The 14,322-nt window shown below is 43.3% G+C and overlaps 1 protein-coding gene across 1 annotated transcript in view; it reads right to left on the reverse strand.

The window, feature by feature from the left end:
* Nucleotides 1–14,322, reverse strand: part of IMPG1 (interphotoreceptor matrix proteoglycan 1) — a 157,943-nt gene that overhangs the window by 110,467 nt on the left and 33,154 nt on the right. Inside the window, exons 2-6 of the mRNA XM_040239327.1 lie at nt 10,394–10,627; nt 4,061–4,227; nt 3,767–3,795; nt 1,025–1,076; nt 332–435 (exon numbers count right to left, since the gene is read on the reverse strand). Coding sequence (XP_040095261.1) covers nt 332–435; nt 1,025–1,076; nt 3,767–3,795; nt 4,061–4,227; nt 10,394–10,627 — 586 coding nt within the window. The remainder of the gene's footprint in view (nt 1–331; nt 436–1,024; nt 1,077–3,766; nt 3,796–4,060; nt 4,228–10,393; nt 10,628–14,322) is intronic.

Here is a 14,322-nt window from a genome sequence, read left to right on the forward strand (position 1 = left end):
GACTATTTGAGCTGGACATGACTGAGAAAAAAGCCTCTGTCCTTGCTGTCAGGGTGGGATTACACTTTGGTGGGGAAAGGACTTTGTTGATGAGCTGAGAGGTGCATTCATTCATTCACCCATCATTTATTCACTGTAACGCTAAGTGAAAGTCCTGTTAGTCAAGGTCATGTTTAAAGGGCTGTCTGCATATAATGTTGGCCCATTCTAGTAAGCTTTAATAATTAGAAAGGGGTAGCACTAATGACAGAGAATGGCCAGCCCATCCCTGTTTTACTAATAAAACCAAACAGACATGTGAAGAGCTAGATTGAGTCTGAGAACTTCTTACTCTTGTAGGCACTTTGGTGTCCGGGAGGGTGTAGTTGAGGATTTCGTTGAGCAGTGTGTCATCGGTAGGGAGAGGCAAGGGCCTGGGTGAGACACTGGCAACGTCTGGAAATTTTAAAAAGAACAACAATGAGACTGGAAGAGTTTAAAGTAGAACAAGGTCACGATGTCACATGCTTTTCCTGTCACTCTGGAAATTACAGATATCAGAACTCATTTTCTTTCAAGATCACATAAATATGTTCTTGGGCAAAATATAACTCATACTCTTGATCCCGCTTAAATTCCTCATTACTCCTTTCCAGGACCCAAGCTTGGTGCTCCCCTAGATATGTTAGTTAAGTGATTTTTGCCAAATGAGATCTGGTTAATTTTTCTTTTTGTGACTATATTAAGGACACAAAGATATCTTATCTTGAATTTGTTTGTTGGAAAATATTGGTAATGATTGCCTCCAAGTGGTAGGATAATGGGTGATTTGGTTTTCCATTTATTCTTTCCTATATTTTCTAAGATTCATGCTATGAGTTTAAATTATAAAGTTAGAAATACAGTCAGTTTTGAAGCAGAGCATTATAAACTGTATCAACTTCAATTAAGGATTGCTTTTCAAATAACATGCTTTCAGGATGATGTGAATTAAGGTTCAGAAGCAGATGAAATGAGGACATCTAAGCTTACCTGTTGAAGACACAGGGGTTTGACCAAGCTCTCCTAAGGCCTCTGTTGTGACTACTTCATCTTTTCTATTAGCACAATAGAAAATAAAAAACAGGCGGTGAAAAGGAGCTTGGTGACAACAGAGGAAACACATTTAACACATTTTCTTGTATTTAGATCTGAAAATTAGAGAGAAAGTATACTTTAAAACTAGGTTTACCTATTCTTTTAATCACAAAAGTAATCTTGTAATATATTTTCATTGAAGAAAAATTCAAACAACTTCCAAAAAAATTATTTTTGACTCCAGGGTTTTTCTTAAGCACCTTGGCTTTTTGTAGACCTGGGGAGCATTTCCATGGTAGACAAAGGTTTAGGGGGCTTGATACTTTATAGTCCTACTATGCTCCAACCGTGTCCTTGACATCAAAGACAGCTAGTCACATGAACTATGACTGAAACAATCTTGCTAAAATCTCAGACCCTCAAACCTGCAAACTCAGAGAGTCATTAAGTTTATCTGATAAAGTAACTCTTGTGGTTACGATAATGAGAGATAGGTTTTTGGATAATGCAGGTGTATTAAAGCCCTGTTCTGGACATAATCATTGCCCACCATGGTGACCTGCTGGGGACCTGTGGGTAGGCTTGCAGTGCCAGGGACTGTCAGTGTGGATGATATCCAAGGGCAAATCCAAGGTCATGGTTATGGGGCTGTCTGCATATAATGTTGGCCCATTCTAGCAAGGTTTATTTAGAAAGGAGTAGTGCACCTGCCTGGAAAATCCCATGGATGGAGGAGCCTGGTAGGCTGCGGTCCATGGGGTCGCTGAGGGTCGGACACGACTGAGCGACTTCACTTTCCCTTTTCACTTTCATGCATTGGAGAAGGAAATGGCAACCCACTCCAGTGTCCTTGCCTGGAGAATCCCAGGGACGGGGGAGCCTGGTGGGCTGCTGTCTACGGGGTCGCACAGAATCGGACACGACTGAAGTGACTTAGCAGCAGCAGCAGCAGCAGTAGTGATAGCTATTGAAGCGTACTGAGTGACTTCTTACTGTAAGCTATCAGGTCTCAAAGGATGGTGTCTGAGTTTGTACAACGTAGCCATGATGGACTGTTTGATCCAAACAACAGCTCATGCTGACAGCACACCAGAAGTAAGGGCGAGGTCCTCTGTTGCAGGGTCATGGAGAGGTGGGACTCTCCAGGGGGCTTGAAAGGAGAGCAGGATTTGCATGTGTGGAGAGGAGAAGGCAGGTTCTCCAGACACAGAGGAAGGCTGCAGTCAGAGCCCAGGATGAGCAGGGTGTGGGCTGGACGCGGTGGGGAAGTGTCATGGTGACCGTGGTAGGGTCACGGTTTGTGGAGAAAAGGCTAGAAAGGTCAGGGGGTGAAAGCTTTGATTAGTTCGTTTGGCCTCTTCCTCAGTGGAGGTCCTAACAGGGAACAGCTGGCTCACTCAGAGTGTAATCTGAGCAAAGTTTAACAAAGGCCTTGCTAAGTCATGGGACAAGTGTGAGAGCAACCACAAGGGTGAGTGCAGAACCCACGGCTGGTAACAGCGAGGGGCCGAAAGCTCCCGTCATCTAGGAGGGGTGAGGAGATGGAGCAGTGATGCCAACCAGAGGCCCAGAAGGCTCTGTGGGAAGAGACGGCTGCCTGACAGGGGCTGAGTGGGGGCTGAGGAGGCCAACCGTCCGGAAGACTTTGCAGGTGGGAGGTGCAGGAGGTGATGCACTCCTGACTCCCACTGTTTGGTCCTTCCCAGAAGTCAGAGGCCAGGGGAGGCGAGCGAGGCAGTCATCCCGCTCAGCCCTTGGCACAGAGCAGGTGGAGATGGGTGGGGAGGGGAAAATCCCAAGGGCCAGAGGAAGATGTGGGAATATTTTCAAAAGCTGTTGAACAAACTTCGGTGCCAAAAAGGGCCTATCTCAGACATATAAATCCAGTGGAAGTTATGCAAGGTAAGCAGGGGAAGAGGTTAGAGGCAGGAGAACCTGTTAGAGAGACCAGATTTGACTTTTTTCACCGTGTAAATAAAAAAGGTCCTGGACCAGGTGGTGGCAAAGGGAGCAGAAATGAAGGAACAAATGTGAAAAGCATTGTCAGTAATTCCTATAGCCCAATTTGCGTCTCTCTCTGCAGCATTATTATCTTCAGATTTAGATTTCTAAATGTTATATAATGTGTGTGATTTGTGAGTTTAGAGTTTGGCAACAGCATCTCTCTTTTTTAATCATTTTTTCAAATGTACTTTTCCTTTGCCTTTTTTTTTTTTTTTTGCATTTCGATTTTCTTATTTGATATTCAGTTCTTGTTGAAGGCATAGCTCAGTGCTTCAGTAATTTAGTTTGAGAAATACTAACACTTTATAGAATACCAAATGAGAGTTCAAAATTCAGGTTGCTCTCTGATTGCATTAAATATGTTTCCGATGTAACTGATATTTTTCAACAAACATTCTAAAAACAACTATTTTAATTGCTCTAAGTCTTATAAGTAAAAAAAGCATATTAGGTAATTGTCACCTAGTTAGCATTCATTTTTATCTGCAAATGTAGTGCAAACATCTATCTCAGTCTATAAGGTCTATCCATTTCCCTTTTATATACTCGTTTATCTTCAGCAAAATACATGCACAAATTGTCTGTCAGAATTACCTACTCAGATCTCAGCAGTTGAAATAATATAAAGGCATAACATCTCAGTCTCACTCCACTGTGTGATCCTTCAAAAGTCAAGAGCGTGCCGCACTCTATTTTGGGTACTTACCTCTCAAGGAAGTTTCTCTGTTTCATTCTCTGCAGAAAGATAAAAAGTCATTTTACCAAGAGATAACGCCAACTGAAGAGCCAGAGTCTATTTTCATTCCTCTTTCTCTTTAACTTTACTTCAACCTGCCTGTGCAATGTTATTTTGCAGAAATGAAGTTACCACTGGCCTTCTCAGATCTTTCCAAGCATTTCTTCAACCAACCCATACCCTGGGGAAACTAATTCTAAAGGGGCCAGGGCTGGAGGCCTGGGAGCTACTTTGGACTAACTTACATACCGTGTTTGGACTGACCTGCTGAAGAAGATCCAGGTGCTCCTGGGAGTTGCTGAAATTTTTCCCGATGTCAAAGAGGCAGAAGGTCTCCTGCTGACAGACGCTGACCCAGTCCTGGTATTCCCCCGGCTCAGGGAGGCGATCCAGAAAGATCCGGTAGGCTTCCCACACCACCTCCTGGCACACTGGAAGGCAGCGTGCCTTAGAAGATGCCACATCCTTAGAAGACGCCCTTCTCCCAACCCAAACACAGTCCCAAACATGGAGAGCTTTGTCATGGCTGATGTTGACACAGTAGCTTATAGCCCATAGAGATTGACGCATTCAACAAGTATATATTGAGCAGGGAGAAATGTATACCTGGGAGAAATACTCCCAGGTGTGTATATATGCACCAGGGAGAAAAATAAAAGAAGAGAGATAGGAATGAGTATGTGTGGGTGACTGCTATTTATAATAAGGTGGCTGAAGAAGTCCTCACGATCAAGGTGACTTTTGAACAGTTTGGGAAGAAGCCCCAAGGCTGAAGAACAGGGAGTGTACTGAGAGACTAGCAAGCAGGTCAACTGTGGCCAGGGCAAGGCTGAGAGTCACAGAGGCTGAACCCAGAAGGCTGTGGTGGGAGGCACACAGATGGTACAGGACTTGTAGCCCAGTCACCTTCTGCTGGGCCACGGGTACCTGTCTGGATCTGCAGATTTTCCAAGGGGTAAACAGGCACACATACATTTAAACACTCAGTGTCTAGATCTCAGCTTTCCTAGCACGCTTTCCTAAATTTCCCTAAGGACACGACTTTTCCTTCCTCACCTCCCCCTTGGCCAGCATCCTTGTCTGACTTCCCCATCCCTGACCTTTCTGTGGTATGGTGCCCCTGGGCTGCCACACAAAGGGTGTTTGAAATAATTGTGTTTGAGGTTAGGACAGGGAGGGAACTTGGTTGACGGATAGCACACGGTTTTTGCAAGTAGGGCAGTTTCTGATTCTTTGCGTTAGAAGTCCTAATGGAGTCAACAGCTGATACATCATTAAAAATAATGATGGCAGATCCCGGTGTGATTGTTCGCCTAAAATGCCAGAGGAACTTAAAGAATAAGAATATCACTGTAACAGAACTCCATCTCATCCTGTTGACTTTTTTATGTATCACGTTTTCCTAGCAGTTAAGCAAAACTAAGGAAAAGAATAGAGATAAAATTGATGTTAAGTTCTGTCTAATGTTCGCAATGCATAATAGAAATAACAAATAATGGCACATGAATTAACAGAGGAAAGGAACAGCACCAAAGCAATCCCATCTCTCCAGGGCAGAGGTGAGGAGAGCTTAAGCTACAGACTCTTCATTTAAATTGGCCCTTTCCAAAGCCTTTTTCCTAACTTTGTTTTCATAAACATTAGTCACCCAAAACCGAACAACTGAGCTTACATGCATCTGTCAGGACAAAAAATAAAAACTTTTGTCAAATTTACATCAACTTACTTTAATCAATCTTATATTAAAAATAATTATAAATAGAACTGAATCCAGAAGAGATTTCTGAAAATAAGTAAAATAAGTTATTTACTTAGGAAATAAGTTAAAATAATTAACTTCAATTTATGTATATTTTGTTACTAAGGAGTATCTTCAAGCACCCCATAACAGACTTTCAAGTATGACATAAATCACATTAAGATAAGACTCTGCAGTGAGAAGTGGGATGGAAATGTGGGTGTGTGGAGACAGAGGGACCATGTGACATTACCTGCTGTTAGGAAGAGGTGTTCATGCATTTGTAAAGAGTATTTGATGGTAAGCATTGAGCCTGTGGTAGATTCCACTGTATATGGGAGAATGCTCTAACTCCTGTTTTATTTTCAATATCAATATTTACAGCTCACCAAATTTACACCTTATCCAATTATTTAAGCTTATAACGAAAACTTTTGAAGAAGAATGCAGTCAGTCAGTTCAGTCACTCAGTCGTGTCTGACTCTTTGCAACCCCATGGACTGCAGCACACCAGGGCTCCCTGTCCATCACCAGCTCCTGGAGCTTGCTCAAACTCATGTCTGTGGAGTCAGTGATGCCATCAAACCATCTCATCCTTTGTTGTCCCCTTCTTCTCCTGTCTTCCATCTTTCCCAGCATCAACGACTTTTCAAACGAGTCAGCTCTTTGCATCAGATATTGATGTGAAAGTATCAAAGTATTGGAGCTTCAGCTTTAGCATCAATCCTTCCAATGACTATTTAGGACTGATTTCCTTTAGGATGGACTGGCTGGATCTCCTTGCAGTCCAAGGGACTCTCAAGAGTCTTCTCCAACACTACAGTTCAAAAGCATCAGTTCTTCGGGGCTCAGCTTTCTTTATGGTCCAGCTTTCACATTCATACATGACTACTGGAAAAACCATAGCTTTGACTAGATGGACCTTTGTTGGCAAAGTAATGTCTCTGTTTTTTAATACGCTGTCTAGGTTGTTCATAGCTTTTCTTCCAAGGAGCAAGCGTCTTTTAATTTCATGGCTGCAGTCACCATCTGCAGTGATTGTGAAGCGCAAGAAAACAAAGTCTCTCACTGTCTCCATTTCTTTCCCCATCTACATCTACATGCCATGAAGTGATGGCATGCAAGGGGGGGACTGAATTTACAAATTATTTTAGGGGATTAAGTTAGATTTTTTAAAAAAAGTTACAGGATTTCAGTCATAAGCAATTGCAATATGTTGATTTTTTTTCCCTCTGGAAGGATGGGGAGCAAGTGGAGGCTTTGGAACAGAAATTGACATCATCTGATTTTCTAAAGAAACCCTCTGACTGCCAGGCAGAGAAAAAGGATTGTGAGTCGTGGGGAGGAACGAGGTATGAGAAACCTAGTTTGGAGACTTTTATTCCCATGATTTACCCTCCCACACTCCCCATCTGGTCCGCATCTGGGTTTCTCTTAGCTTTCTGTTTTTTGAGAAATAAAGAGAATTCCAGACCGATAGAAGCTCAGGTCATTTATCATCAGCAACGTGACCAGAACCTATAGAGCTGGGGGTGGGTGCAGCTCCCACCACTTGGAATGAGCCATTTAACTTGTCCACCTATGAAGTGTGTGTTCCCTGGAGTTCTTCCTACATCACCAAACAGCCTAGGCTGAGACATTTAGCAGAAAGGCTGAGGTCCTGTGGTCAGATCTCAAGTAACTGTGAGGAGACTGGGGACTCAAGGCTCTGATTTCTCCAAAATTCTTATAAAATCCTTCCCAATCAATTCAGAGAAGGATGGTGCAGAGTGGTTAGAAAATTCCAGATGCCTCCCAGCCCCTGAGATCTTTTGATACCTCAACTTACAAGGTTTTTATTTGCTATGCCTTCAGTAAGGATGGATGACTGTCCTGGTGAGTCACGGGCTTGGTGCCCCTGTTCTCCTGATCACAAAAGGATTCTTTCTCCTGGTTTGTGCTGAGCTTCCAGGAGGGCCAAAAAATGATATTAGAGGAGTCACCAAAAAAAGAAAAAAAAGAAAAAAAGAAAAATTGTCCCTCAAAAATAGTCTACAGAAAAGACACTGGCCCCTAGATATATCCTAACATTTTGATCTCTAGAAACTACAATGCCTTAGGGAAATAATTCTTTAAGCAGCTTCAGCCATTTGTGCTTCAGGGAGAATGTTCTCTCAGAACATTGGTGAAAAGTTTTAATGGGGACAAGGGCTTTCTGTGTCCCCAAGGTGTAAGAAAGGGTGGCAGGCAAAAGAGCAGGATTATCTGGGCAAATTATTAAAATGCAGGTTATGAAGTAGGTCTGTTGTGGAGTCTGAGTACCAGCATCTCTAGTTGGTTCCCAGCAGATGATGATACCGCCTGTCTGTGGACAGCAGTTGGAGTAGCAAGAACCAGGGTTCCCTCCGTCTTTAGCTTTCTCTGGGTCACACAGTAACATGAAAGAAAGATCTAGCTTCTATCTAACCTTTAATATTGGGGCTGGGAGAGAGTGAAGACAGAGGAAGGGAGAGAAGAGGGAGACCTGGGGAGAGTGGCTTCTCGAAGGACTCACAGAGGACGCTGAAGGGAGGCAGCCCCGGCAGTCGTCTAGGTGGGCACACAGGGTCCTGCCTGGAAATCCACCAGAAATGACCTTGGCTCTTGTGTCTGTGCTTTCTAATGAGCATGTCTGTGATTCCACCAGGAAGCATAGAACATTTTCCCTTGTGTTGCTTTAGGATTGGGGAAAGAAATAGCTCAGTATTCCATTTGATTTGAGGAGTGTGGATGCTGTCTCCCCTAAATTTGAAAGACAATTTTGTAAAGGCAGCTATGAGAACAATAAGTGGGTTACTCTGTCAGAGAAACGCCACTTTATAGCTGGGTCTTAGTTCTAGTTTCTTTGTGAACCAATTTGTTAGACTTAAGAACACTATGCTGATGAATAGTAAAATTTCATATCACCCAGGGGCAGCCATAAAGATAATGGGCTGTCATTGCTGTGGGGAGAAAACAGTGGCTTGTTTCATCCAGGGAAGCAAGAATGAAGGAGCCAAACCTAATCAAGGATAAAGAGCTATGAATAAAATTCAGAGCAAAGAATTTGTTTGCAGCAATGAGCAGTCTAGTCTGCAAATTCCTGTGATGAATCCTATTTGTGAATGTCATAAAAGATTAGAAGCTACATGAAAATAGTCAGCAATAGCTGTGTTCATGGTCAGTGCAATGCATATATTATGCATTTGTTTTTCTATCTATTAGCAAATAACATGAAATTTACCAGTGGCATTAGCTGACTACTGTGTTGTCACGTTCAAAATGAATGCTTTACAAGCAGCATTGTCTTTTCTTTGCACTTCCAATGACTTCCTGCATCCATCAACAAGCATTTACTGAGAAACTGCTATGCAGAGGTGCTGGGCTAAACATTATATTGATAAAGAATATTAATATTGTGTACTTGATTTTCTATAATTAGAGTCCTCCTTCTGACTCTGATCCAGTACCTGTTGTTTCTCTGCAGGTGTGGTTTCTGTCAAAAAGCAAGTATCTCTTTACTTCCACATAAAATGAGGCATACAAGGAACATGTGGCTTGGTATTTTTGATACTGTTAGTTAATGATGCTTCCCCAAGTCAATAAGAATGCCCCACATTAATTTCAATCCTTGATGTAAATACTTAATTAAGAATTTGGTGAGATGTTAGTGTGAAGACATACTGTTCAGTTGTCATAACGTGTAACACATCAAGGCTAGAATTGAACCAGCTTGCCCTTGTCAATAAGTCTGGAGCCGGGTGACCGCGCTGTTTGGAATAGAAGCAAACATCTATTATGGTCAAGGCTGTAATAAGTAAACCTCCTTAGCGTTCATAGGGAAGGTGAGCTGAGTTTAGAATTCAGCCAGCAAGACTCTTTGCATAATATGGGGCTACCTGGGGATGTAATTGTTGTTTAGTCCCTAAGTTGTGTCTGACTCTTTGCGACTCCGGGCACTTTAGACCACCAGGCTCCTCGGTCCATGGGATTTCCCAGACAAGAATACTGGAGTGGGTTGCCATTTCCTTCTCCAGGGAATCTTCCTGACCCAGGGATCCAACTTGAGTCTCTTGCATTGGCAGGCAGATTCTTTACCACTGAGCCAGCAGGGATGTCCTGGGGATGTAATAGAAGCTACCAGAGATTCTTTCTTCTGTTTAAGTAAGCCATAGGAATTTTTTTTCATCCGTTGCAAGTGAATGGCAGGGACAGCTGCTGACGGCTGTGGTGTGATTGAACTCCATCATGACTTCTGGGAACGCTGTAAGAGTCCTGTGATGCTGGCTTGGGGTAAAAACTGCACTGTAACTTTGCTGGAAGCCACGGTAATTATGTTGTCAATCCTGTTAACACCTCTGCACTTATCTTGGTAACCACTGCTAATTTGTGCCTTCAGGCCTTTTTGCTGAATCAGCAAACTTACCAAGAAGGAAGGGAGGATCAGGATTGTAATGCGGTTTTTGAAAAGTGAGACCTTAAGTCATAAATCAATTTACTTAGTTTTCTGATGTTGCAATCATTCTTGTGCTTCTTCATAATAACAACATTCGAATTCAGTACTGGGTTTTGGCAGAAATAAAACAAAGAAGTGAAACCCATAGGTGAAGGCTTTCTGGTGGCTTGTTAAATGCCCTAATGGTTGTGTGTTGCAGAGGACACGGCTTTAAGACATGCAAACACGGATCTACCATAGTTTCAAAGGTTTATTAGTCACAACTCTCAGTTCAGTTGGCTATTTTGTATAACTCTTGTGACTGAAGCAGAAACTGGAAGTCCTGGGCTGAAGACAACCTAAATATGGATGAAAGAGAAGAGACAAAAAGAGGGGAAGTCTGAACAGGCTACATCTCTTTCCTTACCTCTCAATCTATAATAAGCTCGAAGACTGGCTAAAATCTGTTCCATGGATTCCTGTGGACAGACTTTAACCCCAGTTGGGAAAAATGCTGATCTTTTGGTTCGATGCTTTGCCAAATCGACTATTCGTCTCATGGTTGACATTTTGTACGTTTTTGCAGTATTTTTGGTCGCTTCAATTCTTGGGGCATTATCTATGTCTTTAATTTCAGAACCGTATATTTTAATGGAGAGATCTGTAAAAGAAAGATTGATTTCCTGGTAATAGTACTCAGCCATAAAAAAAATTAAAATAAAATAGCGCTATTTGCACCAACATGGATGGATCTAGAAATTGTCACACTAAGTGAGGCAAGTCAGAGACAAACAGCATATGATACTGCTTGTGTGTGGAATCTAAGAAAACGATACAGATGAACTTATCTACAAAACAGAAACAGACTCACAGACATAGAAAACAAGTTTATGGTTACCAAAGGGGAAAGGAGTGGGGAGGAATAAATAGGGAAACTGGAATTAACAGATACACACTACTACATATAAAATAGATAAACAACAAGGTCTACTATATAACATGTGCTTAGTCACTCAGTCATGTCTGACTCTTTGCGACCCCATGGACTGTAGCCTGCCAGGCTCCTTTGTCCATGGGAATTCTCCAGGCAGGAACACTGGAGCCGGTTGTCAGGCCCTCCTCCAGGGGAATCTTCCCAACTCAGGGATCGAACTCAGGTCTCCTGCATTGTAGGTGGATTCTTTACCATCTGAGCCACCAGGGAAGCCCGCGATATAACATAGGGAGCTATATTTAATATCTTATAATAACCTATAATGGAAAAAATCTGAAAAAGAATATATATATGTGCATAACAGAATCACTTTGCTATATACCTGAAGCACTGTAAATCAATGATTTAGAAAAATTTTTTTTGATTTAAAAAAAGATTGATTTCCTGGCGAACGTATACATTTGTGTGTTATAGGTGAAGCATATGATAAATGAATAGAGAAAACTAAAAACTGATCCTGTGGCTTATGGAAGTTTTATTTTATTGCAAATGTCAAATTCCAATGATAAAGCATTTTCAGAAATTAGGGAATAGCAGAATGAGCTGATCAAGTGTATTTTTAAAAAAAGTCTCGAATCATCTTGCCTTTAGGAACTGCCAAATATTGAAACGATTTCCCACACATCTCTCTAAAAATCACTCCCCACTTAGCACTCAAGCCTCCCGAGAGATGCCTCTTTTGATAGACATTATAATTCAAGTAGGGAATGATGTAGCATTGTGGTACCCAGAGGTGTGCTCTTGATGAGGAAGTGGAGTGCTTCTAAAAACCGAGGGGAAAAAAATGCAACCAAACAACCTCCCTGCCCATTAGTGGCAGCCCTAGGATTTCTGTGTGGGCAGCACCCTGGGGGTGGCGGTGTGGCTGAAAGTGATTTGAGGCGTTAGAATTTCATTTACAGAGCACGCTTGATATTTTATGAAAGATGATGAGAGAAGGGGTGGAGGACAGGCCAAAGAGAGGGTGTTGGCAGACGATTAAACTCCCGGAGCCATTCATCTGGCCCCCACTGCGGTGTCTGGTAGGGTGAGGTCTGGGATTTCATTTGTAACTTTGTGGGCCTCTCATAAAAATACCTTACATTCACAGAGCACTATTTTATTTGAGTTTTCTTCCATATGTATTATTTCCTACCACTGTCACGAAAGCTCTACTGTATAGATGTACATGCATGCTAAGTCACTTCACTCTTTCAGGCTCTTTGCGATCCCATGGACGACAGTCCACTGGGCTCCTCTGTCCATGGGATTCTCCAGGCAAGAATACTGGAGTGGGTTGTCATGCCTTTCTCCAGGGGATCTTCCCAACCCAGGGATCGAACCCAGGGCTCCCGGACCTCCTGCAGTGCAGGCAGATTCTTTGAGCCACTGGGGAAACCCCACTACATAGATGAAGCAGATACTATTTTATATCTCCGTTTACCACCCAGTTGGGTTCTGGGGTCCAGAGCTGTCAGAGCATGTTAACAGTGTGGTCACAGCTCCATTCCTCCGCTCCCGTTCCACCTCCTTCCTTTTAGCCAGTCTACTGTTTAAGAGATGAATTACTGATGACCTGGGAGCACTTACTCTGGCCCCTGGAGACCACCAGCATGTGGATTACAAAGACTGATGCTGTCATTTTACTAAAGAAGGCACTCCACCCCTTAGCTTCTGAAATATGGTCCAGACGAGGGGGTCAAGCAGAAATGTAAGCATGTAGCTGCAGAGCAACTCAAACCTTGCCACAAAGCATACAAACCCCTCCTTCACTAGGGGTGGGGTGAGTGGGCTGACGGAGTCCGGGTAGGAACACATTCTCTGTCATATTGAGGAGGCTTTTGGGGAGTGACCCATTCTTAGAGACTCATCTGCTCACCCAGGCATGCACCAGAGCAATAGAGTGAAATCTCTGATTGGAACACAGGGATCAGCAGCTTCTGAAGGTCTCCAGGTGATTCCAAGATGCGGACAGGTTTGGGAACCACTGTTTTGTGTATCTGTAAGGGCTTCCCTGGTAGCTCAGAGGTTAAAGCATCTGCCTGCAATGCGGGAGACCCAGGTTCGATCCCTGGGTTGGGAAGATTCCCCTGGAGAAGGAAATGGCACCCCACTCCAGTATTCTTGCCTGGAGAATCCCATGGACAGAGGAGCCTGGTGGGCCACAGTCCATGGGGTCGCAAAGAGTTGGACACGACTGAGCGACTTCACTTTCACTTTCAAGGAGACCTTCAGCTGAAGAGTCAGGAGAACACTCCTCAGTTCAGTTCAGTTCAGTTCATTCGCTCAGTCGTGTCCAACTACCAGGGATCTTTACACTTTGCTGATACCCAGGCTCGCTCACAGAGATCCTGCTAGATCTATGACTTTGGACTTCATCTTATCAGTAGTGGGAACAGAAGGAGAGAAGAGAAGGTCACAGATTTCCCTGTTTCCCTGCATTCTCATGGGATCTGAGCTATTCCCTTTCCCTGCTGCTGCTGCTGCTGCTGCTGCTAAGTTGCTTCAGTCGTGTCCGACTCTGTGCGACCCCATAGACGGCAGCCCACCAGGCTCCTCCGTCCATGGGATTCTCCAGGCAAGAACACTGGAGTGGGTTGCCATTTCCTTCTCCAATGCATGAAAGTGAAAAGTGAAAGTGAAGTTGCTCAGCTGTGTCCGACTCTTAGTGACCCCATGGACTGCAGCCTACCAGGCTCCTCCGTCCATGGGATTTTCCAGGCAAAGGGCTGATCTTTCACAAACCTCCATGTGTCCGTAAGTCCACGACGCTAGTGGTCAACAATGAGGTGAACTAGGAGGGTGTGGGACTTGGTGGGCTTTGGGTCTCCTGATTTCTTGCTGCTGTCCTTTCATTCTCAAATGTGTCCCTACTTGGAAAATAAATAATACAGTCACCTAGCTTTTCAGATCTCCTGTGGGAGGAGACCTAATGCAGGTACTCTGCAAATGGCTGCCTCCTTCCTCAAGGAAACGCCGAGTTCCATTTTTGAATGTCTACTTAGGTAATTCTTTCCTTTGAGCTGAAAATTCTTTTCCAACAGCATCCACACATTAGTTTTACTTCTGCCCTCTGCTCTAGCAAAGACCAAGTTACAGATGCTTCTACAAGCAGTTCCTTGTATTTTCTTTATATTAGGCAATTTTTTACTTTAGGATAAACATCCTCTACCTTTCTTTGGTTTCTTGCATCACCTAGGTATCAGGTTCCCCAGCCTTCTGTGTTTCTGCAGGTCACATGAAGCCAACCACAGGGGACCCACTATGAGAATACTCTCATTTGAGCAGGGTGCCCCCATGCCCTGTCATCTCTAGAGAAAATGTGGGCAAGATTTTTGAGAAAAGAGGCTTAAGGTTACCTGGGTTCAAGAATATTTACCAGA

Source organism: Oryx dammah, unplaced genomic scaffold (genome assembly GCF_014754425.2).
Source record: "Oryx dammah isolate SB20612 unplaced genomic scaffold, SCBI_Odam_1.1 HiC_scaffold_4, whole genome shotgun sequence".
Classification (NCBI taxonomy): Eukaryota; Metazoa; Chordata; class Mammalia; order Artiodactyla; family Bovidae; genus Oryx; species Oryx dammah.